The 16,189-nt window shown below is 46.9% G+C and overlaps 1 protein-coding gene across 1 annotated transcript; it reads right to left on the bottom strand.

Annotated features, from left to right (window-relative positions):
* Positions 1-2,687: 2,687 nt before the first annotated feature.
* Positions 2,688-8,388, bottom strand: metrn (meteorin, glial cell differentiation regulator). Its single transcript, XM_080021058.1, has 4 exons — positions 8,106-8,388; positions 6,641-7,077; positions 5,052-5,111; positions 2,688-4,115 (listed from the first exon to the last, which is right to left on the bottom strand). The coding sequence occupies exons 1-4, from the start codon at positions 8,207-8,209 to the stop codon at positions 3,799-3,801; spliced, it is 918 nt and encodes a 305-aa protein (XP_079877184.1). The 5' UTR covers positions 8,210-8,388; the 3' UTR covers positions 2,688-3,798.
* Positions 8,389-16,189: the final 7,801 nt, after the last annotated feature.

Below are 16,189 nucleotides of genomic sequence, written 5' to 3'. Positions count from 1 at the left end.
ATGGCTTGGGGGGTAAACAGTGTCAAAATGTCACTTGATATACTACGGCGTTTGAGTGCTCTTTGTTTCGTCTTATCAGACGCACAACAGCAGCCTCAGTCCGACTGGGGAGGGGGCAGGGATGGACGGAGGTGGGCGGCTGGGTGGGTGGCTTGGCTGCGGGGTAGAGAAAGCCATTCAGGGCCCCCCAGCGCCAGGCGTGTTTTAAAAGGGGGCATCCAGGCAGTAAAACAGGGAAGGAGGAGGTGGTGGTGGTGGAGGAAGTTCTCACAGCTTTTCCTTCAGTAAAAGTACAAATGCACTGACACCGACGCAAAATGACGCAGTAAATGTGAAGTAAGTAAAAGTGTCTCCTCCGGAGGCGTGGGTCCCAATCCCACTTGTGACACTAGGATGTCGGGGAAATTCTTCCATCCTGTTGGAGAGTTGCTTGTTCTCGGAAGAATCTTCTACTCGGTTCAGGTTTCATATCATTCTTTGTGGAACGGAGAGACATCTCTTCTTTTATACCACGGGGTGAACAGCGTCCATCAGGCACTGCTCCTACAGCGATGGGTCACGAAAGGAGGCGGCGCCGCCCAAGTGTGACGCACGCCCTCAGGCTGTTTACAGCACACGACCAACGTGATAAAACGGAAAAGGTCAATTATTTCCTACGACTTTTTGCTTCACTAAGATTTGCTTCGAAATGTACTGGAGTGCAAGTGGAAAGTGGCACAAACCAAATATACTCAAGTGAGGTGCTTGAAATGTGTTTAAGCACTGTGTTACTTTCCAGCGCTGAAGGAGGCTGGAGGAGGTCGTGCGGGAGCTTCTTTGTGATTCCCCTCCAAGGGTCGTCCGTGTTGCTCCAAACGCCGCGTTGATTCCCCAGCTGTGCTCCTCCCAGAGGGTTGAGGGCGCAGTGAACGGGAGGTTCGCCCGACGTCTCCCCGTGGTCCGCCACGTACCCCCCGCGCCGCCATTCACCACGCTTCTCGTGGAGAGGTTCGTTTTTCTCTCCCCGAGGAGAAACAGGTGTTTCGATTTGGCATAGCTGTTCTGGGGTTAGCGGGTGTCACTGTATCGGTTGCCGCGCAGCTCCGGGTTTTGATGGAATGTCCCAGACATTTATTTCCCATGGCGCTCCGTGGCCGCGCCCTGCGTGTGCACTTTGTCTCGGCCTGTGAAACGAAGGGCCCCGGCCCCTTTGAGACGAGAGCCAACGAGCGGGAGCTGGAGAGAGAGCTGCTCTGGCTCAGGCTGAATAGGCTGAATAGTGAGAGCATGCCCGCCGCCCCCTCCCCCAGAACCTTCAATTATTAATTACCAGATATTCATATTGTCTGGAAAGATTTCACAGTAATGTTGCTTACATATTTCATTATGCAGAAATGTAAATGAACCTTCCCCGGTTCTCAGCTCTGCGGCTTTGGTGTGTTTAGTCATCTGCTGCACTGGGATCTAATTCGACGTTGAAGATTTAAGGGCTCACTCAGCGTTTTTTCACAACACACTTGCAAAGAAAACGTGCAAGTAGATGAAACCTTTATTTGACTAGGGTTAAATTTAGGGGGTTAAAAATTTGACCGTTTCACTCTTGGTCCTCTGAGGTCCTTAAAGGATAGGTTCAGTGTTTTTCGACGCAGGTATTATTTCAGTGTTGGTTCCCGCTCTGCTGCACCTTCCACTGTGTTTAAAACCGTTTGGCAATCTCCCTCTTTTTGTCCCTTTGAAAGGACCTTGTTATTTAGTGTGTTGTTTTTAACCCTTCGAGGGACTCCTTTATTCCCTATTTTTACTCCTTCCTGCATATATCTTTGGGCCACATCTCTCCCATTTAAAGCTCCGGCAAACAGAGAGCCGTGGCCCTGCAGCGTGCGCTGGGGCCCCGGGCGCCGCCACGCCGGCCGCTAAATGAGGATTTATGGCTTCCTGGATCCTGGGAGAACGGGAGCTTTGGGAACAACAGAATTCCAAGCGTTTCTATTCAACTTTCTTCCGTGGCGACGGGCCCTCGGGGCCCTGATTGCCCCCCCCAAAACCTCTCTCTCGCTCTCTCTCTCTCTCTCTCTCTCTCTCTCTCTCTCGGACACGTCTTTTGTTTTGGCCTCTTATTTGGTGGTGCTTGAAGTTAGGTTCGAGGCTCTGACAGGTATTAGGTATAATAAAGAGAATTACGATGCAGTTCTGGCCGATCACATTTTGATTAAATCAAATATTAGAATATTTTCGTGCATATACCTCTATCAATAATTTGACCGGATTTGGGCCATGGCAGTTGCTGTCTTTGTACTATATTTACACACAAGAAATATTTGAGCAACAATCATTGATGTGTATGTTCTGATCATTGATGAGAAGCTTGAAGTCGATGAAGCCCAGAAAAATCCTTAAAAACAACATTTAATTATATCACCATATTAGGATTAGATTACGAATCCCCGACAACATCTGGTCTATCACAATTTTGATATTGTATTGGTATGTCACCCAGCCCTGCACCATAGTGGTGCCATTAAGGACTTGAGTGAACTAGAAATGTAATATTGTGAGTAAAACCGAAAAAAGCGTCTGACAGAGAAATGTGAAAAGGTTGAGAAATGTCCTCTGTCCCAGTTGGACCGTGATACAACATGCACTTTTTAAATGTTTTCATCTGACGAATTCCGTTCAAAGGAAACTAAATGACTCCATAAACACTTGCAAATGGTTTCGTATATTTTAATAACACAGAAAAACAAACGCAGACATTTGAGATTTATTCCTCCATAGGTTTTTTTGTTGGTTTTTTTTGCTAGATTTTCTTATTTACATATTTACATTCACACGAATGTACAATAACAGACCAAAAAAAAAAAAAAACGAAAACAACCGAACAGTAAAATGGCAGTTTACAGCTCTTCAAACACTTCACTCCAACGCCTTGTTCAAATAGTGCACATAAGATATCAATTCATAGTTCTTTACTTTTTTATTTATGAGCCAAAACAAAGACCAAATCACTGCCAAACGCTGCAGTGAGACTGAAGAGGATCCAGGGAAGCAGGTCGCTGGTCTCCTGGTTCTCCTGGAGATGTTCAAGGCAGGTTGTGACTGGTGTCTTGGCGACAGGACGGGCTGGACCATGAAAGTGCCGCACGCTCAGCTCACACATATATTAACTTCTCCGTCACCTCTCTATGCTACATATAGTTGCTTTGAATTTGGTTGGGAGTGCCCGCAGCGACACGCTTTGCACATCATTCCCTTTGTCTTCATCAGTGCATTGTTTTTTTTTTTATTTATCTTTTTGTTTCATAATCTCCTAAAGTACAGCAACACTGAGAATGGCCACAGTCATGTTCCTCTCACCGTTCAACCTCTGACGCGGAGGTCCCACCTTCATGATGTTGAACGGTATCAACGTCGTCAAAAACCTCCAAAACACAACGTTTCACATATTTTCCTGAGTTGTGAGAACACGACGCCCCAGTTTCCCAAAATATATATATTTTTAATAATTTGTTCTGAATCTGCATCGTTGCCCACTGGGGCTATGTCCAAACCGCCGCTTTAACCGCTTCCGTTGTGGCACGTTGCTGGTCCATGGAGACCAGCGCGCTGCCTATTGCACTGCGGGTGAAGTCGGAGGGACCCGGCGTCCCTCCTCGAGTCATCCTCCACCGGAGCCCCGTGACCACGCCGCTCCAAAAACCGCCACTCGCGGCTGTTTGTGGGCCCTGCGAGTAGCGCGGCGCGGTCCTTTGGTTTGGTTTGGCTGGGCTTCCCGAGCGGCCTCTGCAAAGGAAAGACCGTATGAGGGCATGGCATCGGCATTCAGTCCACCGCCAGCTCGCAGGGGATCTGCTGGGCCTCCTTGGCGGCGCGGTAGGCCTGCTGGAAGTCCTTGTAGCGCGGCGCGCAGCCCAGCCAGGCCTCTCCAAAGTGGACCCGGCCGGTGAAGAGGAAGCTGCCGGGACCCGGCTTCACGCCGCACTGCAGCAGTGTCCTGATCTCGCCACGCGTGGTGAGGAGGCGCCCGCTGCCGGTGAACAGGGCGTACTTCTGCTGGAACACCCGCGTTGCGCTCACCCTGATCACCGCCGCCCGCAGGGTGTCGTCCTCAGACACGGAGCGGATGTTCCCACGCACCACTGAGGAAGAGACAGACAGGTGAGTTTCTATGGTTTTATCATCAAATTCAACCATTTTAAAAAGCACCGTTTTTATGAGTTGGTCAAATTGACCAAATGATTGAATATTTAGAAACCTGATTATATTATCTAAGTTAATAATATCTATCTATTATAGATATTATATCTATGTAAGTCTCAAATAAAGCTCTTTTTTGTTTGATTAGTGGAAAGTAAGTCAATTACAGTTTGCTATTTATGGTTATTTTTCACAAAAGTTTGACAATATATCCTGTTTTCTCCCCAAAGGATTCCCTGAGATGTTCTGAACAGAATTATAATGTCAACGTTCAAACATTCATTTGGTTTTGTTTATAAGTTTTAACAGAAGTGAGTCCAAGCGTTTGTTTTTCTAGTTATTTAACTCAAACAGCGTGGCAACAACTGGAGCATTAACATTCCCTGGAAGCTCTTGAAACACTTCAGAGTTGTTGTATTTTTAAGGAATTTGTCAGAAATCTGTCAAACGAAGGTTCCACAACAGCTTCATCAGAGCCTCGCCGAGTGCTCCACTTCCCTTTCATTTGAGGGGGGGGTGGATTAGTCCACTACAGTGCCCTATGGGGGGGAACAAAGCGCTGCTGTTTGACCTCTGACCTTTGCATATATCAAGAGGGTTTGGATTAGTGCAATGCCTTCTGAGCTAAACCCCGAACCTGCACTCCGGCTTCTAAGCCGATTGGTCACGACCGATTTGTCGCAATAAATGCATCGTCTCCCCCCCGCTGCACTGGGGAGGAAGCGGCGACTGCTTGCCGACCGCTTGCCGACCGCTTGCCGACCGCCGCTAACACGTCGCAGAATGACTAGAACGTTCTGTGTTGGTGCGTGGGGTTCGTTTCGTTTTATTTGTTTTTTGGCACCTGACTGAGAAGGGTCGTAAAGAGACAAACTCACCAAAGTCACTGGTGCAGACGGCCATCAGGATCTCTGTGTTGTTACAGGGTCTGCAGGCATCTGGACAGAGGGAGGGAGAGATTTTTAGTTTATCTTCACTTTTCTTGATACACATGTCCCTCAGACACCAAAGGCTTTATTTCCAGACGCGAGGTGAAGACCCAGACCTGACCCCACACACACACACACACACACACACACACACACACACACACACACACACACACACACACACACACACACACACACACACACACACACACACACACACACACACACACACACACACACCTAACAGGCAGCTGGTACTTTAAACGTTTTGGGAGATGAAGGTGTGGTTGTGATGAAATGTCTGTGTGGAAAGAAACCTACGGGTGGGGTGTGGGGTGAGGGGTCACACCTCATCAAAGCCCTGTGGTTGTGGGTGGGGGGTGGGGGTTGTGGGGGGTGGGGTTGGCATCAAAGTTTCCTAAAAGCCCCAACCTGACACCCAGCTGTTTGGTGTTTTTTGGGGGAAACACTGAGACGTGCGGTGGAAACAGATGCAGCGGCAGAGACGTAAAAACCAAACCATCAAATGAAACCAAACTAAACCAAACTAAACTAACCTAAACTATCAAATGAAACCAAAATAAACTAAACTAAACTAACCTAAACTATCAAATGAAACCAAAATAAACTAAACTAAACTAACCTTAACAATCAAATGAAACCAAAACAAACTAAACTTAACTAAACTAAACCAAACTAACCGAAACTAAACTCCATTTTTATTTTGGGGGGGGGGGTATAGCATTGACCCTCTGTTCTGAATCTGAGTTAAGATCAGATAAAAGACCTTCCCCCCCAAACCAAAAAAGGGAGTGTCCCTTTAAGAGCTGCAGGGGAGGGAGGGGGTTCTTCAACTTCTTAAAGTTCTTCACTTCTTAAAGTTCTTCTTCTCTCCTTGTCGTCGTTGGTGGAGGCTCCTCGGCCACCTCCACATTCCCCAGCCCCCAGCCTAATCAGTGTGTGTGTGTGTGTGTGTGTGTGTGTGTGTGTGTGTGTGTGTGTGTGTGGGAGGGGTTGAACTCCTCCAGCCCGACAAAGGAGAGCAGCGTCTCATCTGGGCAGAGGCCCTTCCGTCGCCTTGGCGACAGCAGTAATCCCCAGAATGCTCCTGTGGCCCTCGGTGAAAGGGCCCTGGACCCCGAAGAGGGCCCCACATACTGGGCCATTGTCCCTGTCTCGCCCTCCCTCCCTCTCTGTCTCTCTCTCTCTCTGATGGTCTGTCCATCATGGCTGCTCCTCCACTCTGCGTCGGGCCCAGAGGAGACGCTTTGAAGTCATCAATCATTTTGGGATTTTATTTCACGTGATAAAAAATGATTCACTCACTGGTCCACTGAAGGAAATCACTCTGTTTTGGACTGAGTTCTATCCATTCATCCCTCTGTTTCTGTCTCTCCATACGTGAACCAGATTTATCCATCTAAATATCTATGTACATCCATTCATCCCTTGCATTTGATCTTTCTTTACCCCAACAAAACCATCCCTCCAGGCTCCGCCCAACATGGCCGCCTCACGGCCTCCACCCTCCGACTCACCTTCGCTGCTGATGCGGTTGGAGTCCAGCGACAGCCCGGCGGTCCAGTCCCCTCTCAGCTCGTAGCGGAAGGAGGCGATGCGGCGGCTGATGTCCTGGTGGGGCGTGGCCTGCAGGAAGAGCGCCACCTTCTCGCCGGGCAGCCGGCTGAAGCAGCGCACCCGGGGCGGGGGCGACGTCTCCAGGCGGTCGCCGACCAGGAGCTCCAGCACGCCGTCGCGCTCCAGGTAGAGCTGGGCGCCGTGGAACTCCTCCGAGGGCTTGACGCAGGCGGTGACCAGGCCCGAGCCGCCGCCGGCACCGGGCCCCACGGCCGCCGACGGCAGGCGGGGGGACAGGCTGAGGCGCAGGGCCCCCGTGGGGTACAGCCAGTCCAGGGTCCCCTCCGAGCAGTGCAGGGAGATCTGCTCCACGCTGCCCTGCTGCTGGGACAGGCCGCTGCGAGGAGAGGGAGATGGAAGGTTGGATCGCGGCCGCCTCAGGTTCCTCACCACTCACATCTGCTTTTGGGGCTCAGATGTTTCCTCGCTGACGACTTAAAACACCAATTTGATCTATTTGTCATATTTATAGATATAATTGTATTAACCTACATTCACTACCTATTTATTTATTTCTCCTGCTGTTTTACTTTTCCTGAACATCCGCCCTGGAATTAATCAAGCATTATCTCATCTTAGAAGCGGTTGCCAAGTTGGCAACCATGCATCAGCTTTGGGTGCCAAGAGTGACAGCATGGTTGCCTAATTTTGCTGTTATTTTTTCAGCTAAAGGATAATGATCCTATAATTATAACACATTTCAATATTAAGGAAAGTAATATAAAGAAACGGTATATTTCTTGGTTATATAAAAAAATAATAATCTTCAGTTTGTAAACACTGCAACCATCAATATCTCGAGGTCCACCTTGTTTTACAGTTTGTCTTGTTTCAACGTCTTTAACTTGCACAGTGTAGAAGTCGGGGCAGTAAAATAGAAAGTTAAAAGCCATCAGTGCCGTGAACTCTGTGTGCGCGGCTCTGCGTGAAGCGCCCTCTGCCGGCGACGCTGCAGCATTACAGGCGCTTCTTGCGGCGTCGCGCGCGCGCAACGCAAACTGCGGCCGCTTTCTGAAACGGTGCAATGTACCGAATCCAATTCAAGTGCAATTCCACATACGAATACCATATAACTGTATGCTCGGTCACTTGTTAGCACGCTGACCGCGGGTCTCTGGGTCTGCCGTGCTTAACCCTGCAGACCCCCAGCCCCCGCAGCGGTGCAGCAGCGGGGGCGCCTCAAACGTCGTAATCGCCGCGATGGCGGGCCCCGACTCGTCCCCTGCAAACGCGCGCTGTGCAATTCCTATTTCTTTTTCACATTATACCTCGCATCGCCGCATGCAAAGGCTTTGCCGCACGCACCCGCGTGGGACCAAGCGTTGCAGGTGATGCTGCGAGATATCGTCGCGTTTCAATACTTGCCTCCCTCTCCAGCTGCACTGGTCCTCGGAGTAGTTCGCACGGGCCGCGTCAAAAATGGCAAAAAAGGGTAGAATCCAAACGCTGTAAATCCAAAAGCGGGACATTCTCGACAGAGGACGGCGCGCAGGCCAGAGGGGGGAACCAAAGTAATTCCCAAACTTGCTCCTTCCTCCGAACTCTGCAAAGCAAAAGTCTCCTAAAACAACCGTCTGCGCTCAACGACCCCCATGGCTGGATATCGCTCGTGACGTAGGAGAGTCGCCGCAGGACCACATCCCATCAACCCTCCACCGCGAGTGCAGGAGGCGACGCAGACTTTGGGACTTTATCCCCCTTCTCTGCCCGACTCCACGGACCAATCAGGGGCGGAGGGATGAAACTTTAAACCAGTGGGGGGTGGAGGGTGGAGGGTGGAGGGGAGGGAGCAGGAGAATGGTGCATCAGTATGCAGGGTCAGAGATGGGGATCGAAGGGCGTGGCCGTATAGAAAATACCAATTCATTAGTCAAATGACGCCGGAGTTCAGGGATCACTACAGTCGCCATCCAGCACAAAACCAGTCAGTACAATGGCTGCTTCTGCATTTTACACCAACATATTATATGTTATTTTTATTCATTTAGATTTTTTATGCACATAAAGCACTTTTCTTTTGTTTTTCTGTATTTATGTTCTTTATTATAAAGTACTTATATACGGTGTATATAGTAAAATGCGCTTATATATCTAAAGTAAAAAAAAAATATATATATATATATATATATATATATATATATATATATATATATATAAAGTATATAAATATGTTGTGCTTTAAACTATGTATATTAAAGTAATATATAGTGCTACTTTATTGTCGTTATAAAATGAATGTGTGACCTAAAATGAATACACTTTAATGATTTAAACGCTTTTAAACTTTAAATTCTATTTTTTTTTTATATATAAAATTACTCTTTACTTCATATATATAGTATTCGTTAGTTTTATAGCACGTAATTTTTACTGCATATATTAAAGTAATAAACATAAATATTTTAATTTATGGTAGTTTATATACATTTATACAAATAAGGGTTTTTATTTTTATTTTAACACCTTATTACACATTCAACTTGTTATACAGTCATTGTGTTTGTGTGTGTACATGTGTATGCAGACACATGTATGACAGTATCACATATATGAGACATTTGTCATGGTGAGGATTGGGGCGTTTCTGCAGACGATCGGCATTAAAAAAATAAAAAGAGGTTTATGGATACAAATGAAAAAAAAAAAAAATAGAATAAAAATAAATGAAAAGTCATGCGTGTCAATACTCACGCCCCGGGGCCCCGCAATGCAAACTTCATGTATCTCAATGTGTTAAGAAAGCTGAAAGTGGCCCCTGCACTCACACTGCTCTTGTGTGTTCTTGCATTACCAGCCATGGAGATGTGGTGACGGTGATGAAGACCGTGATGAAGATGGTGATGAAGCCCCCACTCCCCCCCGCTGGGCGTCTTCTTTCATGTGGAGGTCTTCAAAACCAAATCAAATATTCTTTTGTGCTCCAACCACAATCCATCTCCCATGGCTGCAACATGCACTTCCACTTAATGTGAGGCTTTGCGCAGTTATGACAGGGCCTCAGAGCGACACAATGCACATGTGCAGAAATCCAGCTGCTCCATTGTTTCCCGCTGGACGGCTCGAGCCACTTCAGAGGAGCTGAGAGACGGAAACACTCCCCCCCTCACGTGCGCTGCTATCACCGTCCAGAAGAGTCCGGAGCCTTTCCCTTCACGACACCTCCGTCTGCGGGTGCCTGCGACGTCTCACGGACCGGGTTCAGCCCGAATCGGGGCTCGACTCATCCTACTGAGATGAATCCAGAGCCTCGTAAAAAAAAAAAAAAAAAAGCCTTTCTGAGACGTCGCTTCCTTCCAGATGCGCCAGGATCCATCCTGGACCGAGGGATGATCCAGATCAACCTGCTCCACATGGAGGCCACGCCCACGAAGCCCCAGGTTTAATTCAAGATTCCCTCAGACCTGGATTAGGGCTCCTCTTCCCTCTGGAAATCAGGTCGTTTAAACCAAGAGTCTGAATTTCAGTTTTACACGTATGAGGCGTTTGAAGTCATGGAACAGTGTTAAACTGGAGTTTGTGAGGTCTTCACTCCAACACAAACATTTTGTCTGGTTTATCTGGTCTTGTACATCATATGTTTTGTTTTGTCTTAATGAGTCATGTTCTTCAGAGTCAACGTTTCTAACTCGCTGAGCCGCAAAAGAGGCGCGGCTTGCCCCCCCCAAAAAAAGATTGTTTCATGTTATGCGTTGGGCGTGTTGGCTTTGTGGTTCACATGCCAGAGCTAAACTACAACCAAATGTTTCATGCAGTAGGAAGATTAGCGTTTAAAAAAGCTTGTCAATCCGGAAAAAGAAGGAAAATTAAATGATAATAAAATAGAATAAAAAATTCTATAAAAATTGTACTAAAAGTTGTCGAACATACGCAAGAAGCCACAAATACAAAACAGAAATAGTCAAACATTTAAAAATATATAAATGTGGTTTTATGCACAGGATGGGTTATTGGTTTGAGTTTTTGGGTTGTCATTATCATTTCAATGACAACCGTGTCTCATGATGTGACATAATCTTAATCCCAAGAAAGACGCTCAATCGAAATCAGGAGCGTCGGCCGCTTTACACCACATCCAGCCCGGTGTGACGGAGCTCGGCTGGATGGTTTATCAGGGGAGGTGAGGAGCGGATACGGTGACGTACGCTCATGTTGATATGGTCTCCAATTAAATACGGTTATCACGCCGTTACGCTGTTCCGTATCACTCGATGGCAGCGTTCACTTCCCGCTTCACACCGTCCTGACAACGCAGCGTCTCCAAACAGCCCAAGGACGCGCACCAGGTGTGTTAGCGCTGTGTGTGTGTGTGTGTGTGTGTGTGTGTTTGTGTGTGTGTTTAGACGGTGTACTGTGTGTGTGTGTGTGTGTGTGTGTGTGTGTGTGTGTGTGACATGAAGAGGAAGTCCTGGCAGGGTTGTGTTACTGTCATTTATGGTGCTTTAGAGTGTAGTGTAGAGCTGTCTGTCTGTATGTCTGTCTGCCTGTATATCTGTGCATCTATCCATCTGTCTGTATATCTGTCTGTCTGTCTGTCTGTCTGTCTGTCTGTCTGTGTACCGTATCTGTCCGTCCATCCATCCGTAAAAAAAAGCCCTTAACTCTTCCATCTACTCTTTCTTTACCCTCAAAATCCTCCCTCCACTCATGCAGGGCCCCATCCAACATGGCCGACGTCCCCGCTCCGTGTGAACAGAGCCTTCCCGCCGCACTCAGCACGGTGAGTTTCGCAGCCTCAGCAGATGTGTGATCTGGGATCGGGTGGATTCTGAGTCAGATTCTAATCTCTGCGTGGTGTCTCGGAGGCCTGCAGGTGATGGATGGAGCGATGGATGCTCTGGGTGCCCTGTCCTCCTTCCCAGGAAGCTTTGTCCATCTTCCCACGGCACCTTGATGCTAATCCCACTGATCTGCCGTCAGTCCACACAGAGGTAATGAGATCTGAGGCTTGTCACCATCACCCCATGAAAAGCCCACAGGGATGTGTACCTTCCCTCCAGTACCTTCCCTCCAGTACCTTCCCTCCTTTACCTTCACTCCTGTACCTTCACTCCAGTACCTTCACTCCAGTACCTTCACTCCAGTACCTTCACTCCAGTACCTTCACTCCAGTACCTTCACTCTAGTACTTTCACTTCAGTACCTTCACTCTAGTACTTTCACTCCAGTACCTTCACTCCAGTACCTTCACTTCAGTACCTTCACTCTAGTATCTTCACTCTAGTATCTTCACTCCAGTACCTTCACTCTAGTACTTTTACTCCAGTACCTTCACTCCAGTACCTTCACTCCAGTACCTCACTCCTTTACCTTCACTCCTGTACCTTCACTCCAGTACCTTCACTCCAGTACCTTCACTCCAGTACCTTCATTCCAGTGCCTTCACTCCAGTACCTTCACTCCAGTACCTTCACTCCAGTACCTTCACTCCATTTCCTTCACTCCAGTACCTTCACTCCAGTACTTTTACTCCAGTACATCAGGTTTTTACGCCACTGTACAGCAGCACAACCGCCCTACTCTCTACTAACTAACTACTACTAACTAACTAACTAACACTTTTTTTTGACCTAACCCTTATTTTTTCGTTATTCTACTTAAGCTATTCTCTTAACGGGGTTATTACCAGGTCCTTGAGGTGCTTGAAGTTCTTGAATTTGTCCTCAGAATTGTGAGTACTGGAATACCTTGAAAATAACACCTTTTGTGCAGAAGTACTTGAAAAGTCCTTGAAAGAAACACGATCATTGAAACCCTGTGATATTCCCCCTGGTTTTGTTAATAAAGTCGTAGCGCAATAAAACATTTTACAGAATTATTCTCACAACAAAGATGATGCAGGGAATTACAATAGTTTATGACATTGACACTAATATTATATATAGATATAAACTAATATAAATAATAGATGCTGAGACTAAGATTATATTCTATTTTATTTAATAAACATCACATTGAAAATATATTACATTTATCCTTGAAAATTAAAGACAAAATAGTGCTTAAAAAGTACTTGAAAGTCCTTGAATTTCATGTGATAATGCTAAATGAACCATGTCTCAATACTGGATCCTTTTAAAAGACTGGGCCCTCAGTGAAGTTTTCCTTTGAGGGCAGTGCTACAGTTTAGTGGGAAGATGAACTCTTTAGTTCGCTCCCCAAAACCGAAGGAAACCATTTGAAACCCAAACTGGACCAAAACACCTGGACTTCAATGGGCTCCTTGCTCGCTGCGTGGCCCGCTGCGTGGCCCGCATGCGTGGAGTGATGGATGGATGGATGGAGTGATGGATGGATGGATGGATGGATGGAGTGATGGATGGATGGATGGGTGGATGGATGGATCAACAGGTCCTCTCTGAGTGTCCTGATGAGGCCCTGGGATCGGTGCCTCCAGTGTTTTCCCACCATGTTGTGCTGATGGAGCGACTCCTTGTTGTCGTCCATCAGGTGGTGCTGCGTGGGGGTGGAGGTGGAGGTGAAGGGCACCCATGTGAAAAACGACACCCGCTCTACGAGTCCTTTGTCCGGACGGGCTGTGTGTGAATGGAACCGTTTGTTTGTTTGTTTGTATGTTTATTTGTTTGTTTGTTTGTTGGAGAGAAAATCTGTTTATTTCACTGTGTCTTATCTGTGTGTGAGTGTGTGAGGGTGTGAGTGAGTGAGTGAGTGAGTATTTGTGTGTGTGTATTTTGTCTGTATATGTCGATCTCTATACATCAAGAGTTTCTTTGTGTTTGGGTGTGTGTTTGTGTGTTAAGTGTTTGTTTGTGTTTGGGTGTGTGTTTGTGTGTTTGGATGTATTTGTGAATGTGTATTTTGTCTGTATACGTTGATGTCCATAAATCAAAAGTTTAAGTATTTGACTGTGTATGTGTGTGTGTATGTGTGTGTGTGTGTGTGTGTGTGTGTGTGTGTGTGTGTGTGTATGGGTGTGTTTGGGTATAATTATGTGTGTATTTTGTCTGTATATGTCGATGTCTATACATCAAAAGTTTCTTTATGTATTTGGATGTGTGTGTGTGTGTGTGTGTGTGTGTGTGTGTGTGTGTGTGTGTGTGTGTGTGTGTGTGTGTGTGTGTGTGTGTGTGTGTGTGTGTGTGTGTGTGTGTGTGTGTGTGTGTGTGTGTGTGTGTGTGTGAGTGAGTGAGTGAGTGTTTGGGTGTGTGTACATTGGGTGTGTGTGGGTGTGCGTGTTTGTTTGTGTTTGGGTATATTTGTGTGTGTGTGTATGCACGTGAGTGTGTGTGTGTGTGTGTGTGTGTGTGTGTGTGTGTGTGTGTGTGTGTGTGTTGGGTATATTTGTGTGTGTGTGTGTGTGTGTGTGTGTGTGTGTGTGTGTGTGTGTGTGTGTGTGTGTGTGTGTGTGTTTGGGATATTTGTGTGTGTGTGTGTGTGTGTGGGTGTGGGTGTGTGTGGGTGTGCGCGTGTTTGTGTGTGTTTGGGTATATTTGTGTGTGTGTGCACGTGAGTGTGCGTATGTGTGTGTGTGTGTATGGGCTAGCCCGGTGGGGGTGCTTAGAGCAGTAAAGTTGTTTGTTCTAACGGAGGAACAGCAAACGCAGCTGGAAACACAGACGCTCTGAGAACTCTCTCATGTCGTCATCAGCATCTGATGGGTCATTGAGGCGTCTCCGCTTTGAGAAGCTTCTCCCCGAGTCCAGCAGAACCAGCAGAACCAGTACAGCCAGCAGAACCAGTACAGCCAGCAGAACCAGCAGAACCAGCATAACCAGCAGAGCCAGTACAACCAGTAGAGTCCATCTGTTATATGTTTATATTTTTGTGCCTTTTTCTATTTCATACTCCTCTTCCAACGACCCAAACGATCTCACCCCATGATCCATCTCCCCGTCCTCCCTCCTTCTTCATCCCTCCTTCTTCATCCCTCCTTCTTCATCCCTCCTTCTTCATCCCTCCACTCTTCATCCCTCCTTCTTCATCCCTCCTTCTTCATCCCTCCACTCTTCATCCCTCCTTCTTCATCCCTCCACTCTTCATCCCTCCTTCTTCATCCCTCCTTCTTCATCCCTCCTTCTTCGACTCTTTGGCTCTGACGCTAGCATTCCCTCTGTCCTCTCAGCCCTGCAACCGACAATCCACTTTTCTTCGCACCGAGGAGTTCTGCGTACAATCCGGTGATTGTTTGCGGGGTCGGAGGGGTCAGAGGTCACAGCTGGTTGCCCCGGAGACCTCCACTTAGAGGGTTGGGTGGAGTGGCTGCAGGTGCTTCAGATGTCTCCGTCTCTGGTGAGCTCCTTCATTTTCATTTAGTCTCCGTTCAGGACTGAGAGTAAATCACAAACGGCTTCACAGAGAACACATCAAATCAAAACAGCCAAAAACATGACAAGTAAAAAATCATGTCTTTGAGGACAGTCAGTAACACGGAAGAGTCTTTGAAGACAATTCACCTTGAAAAAGTTTTGGATTTCCAATGAAAGTGTTTTGTGATAAGAGACTTAAAAATCAGGCACTGACTCAGGCAGCCTGGTCTCCTCAGACCGGTCCTTCCACTGCAGATCCTGTATTTAAGTTGGTATGGAAGTAGGTGGATGGATGGACAGATATATACTTTGTGTTCATTCTACTTCAGTAAGGGTATTTGATAAAGGTATTTGATAAAGGTTTCTGCAGTATCTCATGTCGAAGTACTCATACTCGTCCTTGATGCTTAAACTCCCTTTCTAAGTTTTTCCTTCGGCTGCTCCACACATATGCACTGAATCCCTTTTGCAAAATAACATTTGTATGAAAAACCCATTTTAAAGTAAACATCGACGGCGTCCTCCATGCCTGCCACAGACGTCTTTCAAGACTCCAGGGATGTAAAGAGTGAAAACGCAGCTTGTTTACTCTGAAACGCTGTATGAAAGTAACAACACTGCAGTGACGCTCTCATCACCTCCACCAAGGAGGATCCAAATACTTGCTGAGGTATTTGTAAAGATGGAATGAACGTGTGTGTGTGTGTGTGTGTGTGTGTGTGTGTGTGTGTGTGTGTGTGTGTGTGTGTGTGTGTGTGTGTGTGTGTGTGTGTGTGTGTGTGTGTGTGTGTGTGTGTGTGTGTGTGTGTGTGTGTGTGAACCATGAACTGGAGCCGTCCCTCTCCATCCTCCTCCTCCACCCTCCTTGGGGGGGTCGTAAAGATGTGAAGAGATGTGAAGCTAGTGGGAGGAAACAGGCTGCACGGGAGGAGGAGTCGCTGGGCTAAAATAAAAAAAAAGTCAAAATTTAAAAATAAGGGATTGACTGATAATGACGCTGGTTCCGTGTCCTGGTACCGCTCTGATATCCAACACCAGCTTCACGCAACTGTTCCATTTCATTTGTGAAAGCCATGTATTTTTGGGGTTTTCTCAACATAAAATGAGCATCTCGATTTATCATCTCAATTTCAAATGAAGAACACCCAAGAAATACACATTTAATTTGATTTTAAGCTGTTTTTT

Source organism: Zeus faber, assembly GCF_960531495.2.
Source record: "Zeus faber genome assembly, chromosome: 20".
In the NCBI taxonomy this organism is placed as follows: domain Eukaryota; kingdom Metazoa; phylum Chordata; class Actinopteri; order Zeiformes; family Zeidae; genus Zeus; species Zeus faber.
The sequence above is the reverse complement of the archived record's forward strand: the minus strand, read 5'-3'. Positions and strand labels throughout refer to the sequence as shown.

Coding starts and splice junctions, on each gene's coding strand:
- metrn (XM_080021058.1), bottom strand. CDS start 8,209: ATGTCCCGCTTTTGGATTTACAGCGTTTGGATTCTACCCTTTTTTGCC. Junction 5,112..6,640: donor CAACCGCATCAGCAGCGAAG/GTGAGTCGGAGG, acceptor CCCTCTGTCCAG/ATGCCTGCAGACCCTGTAAC. Junction 4,116..5,051: donor CGTCTGCACCAGTGACTTTG/GTGAGTTTGTCT, acceptor TCTCTTCCTCAG/TGGTGCGTGGGAACATCCGC.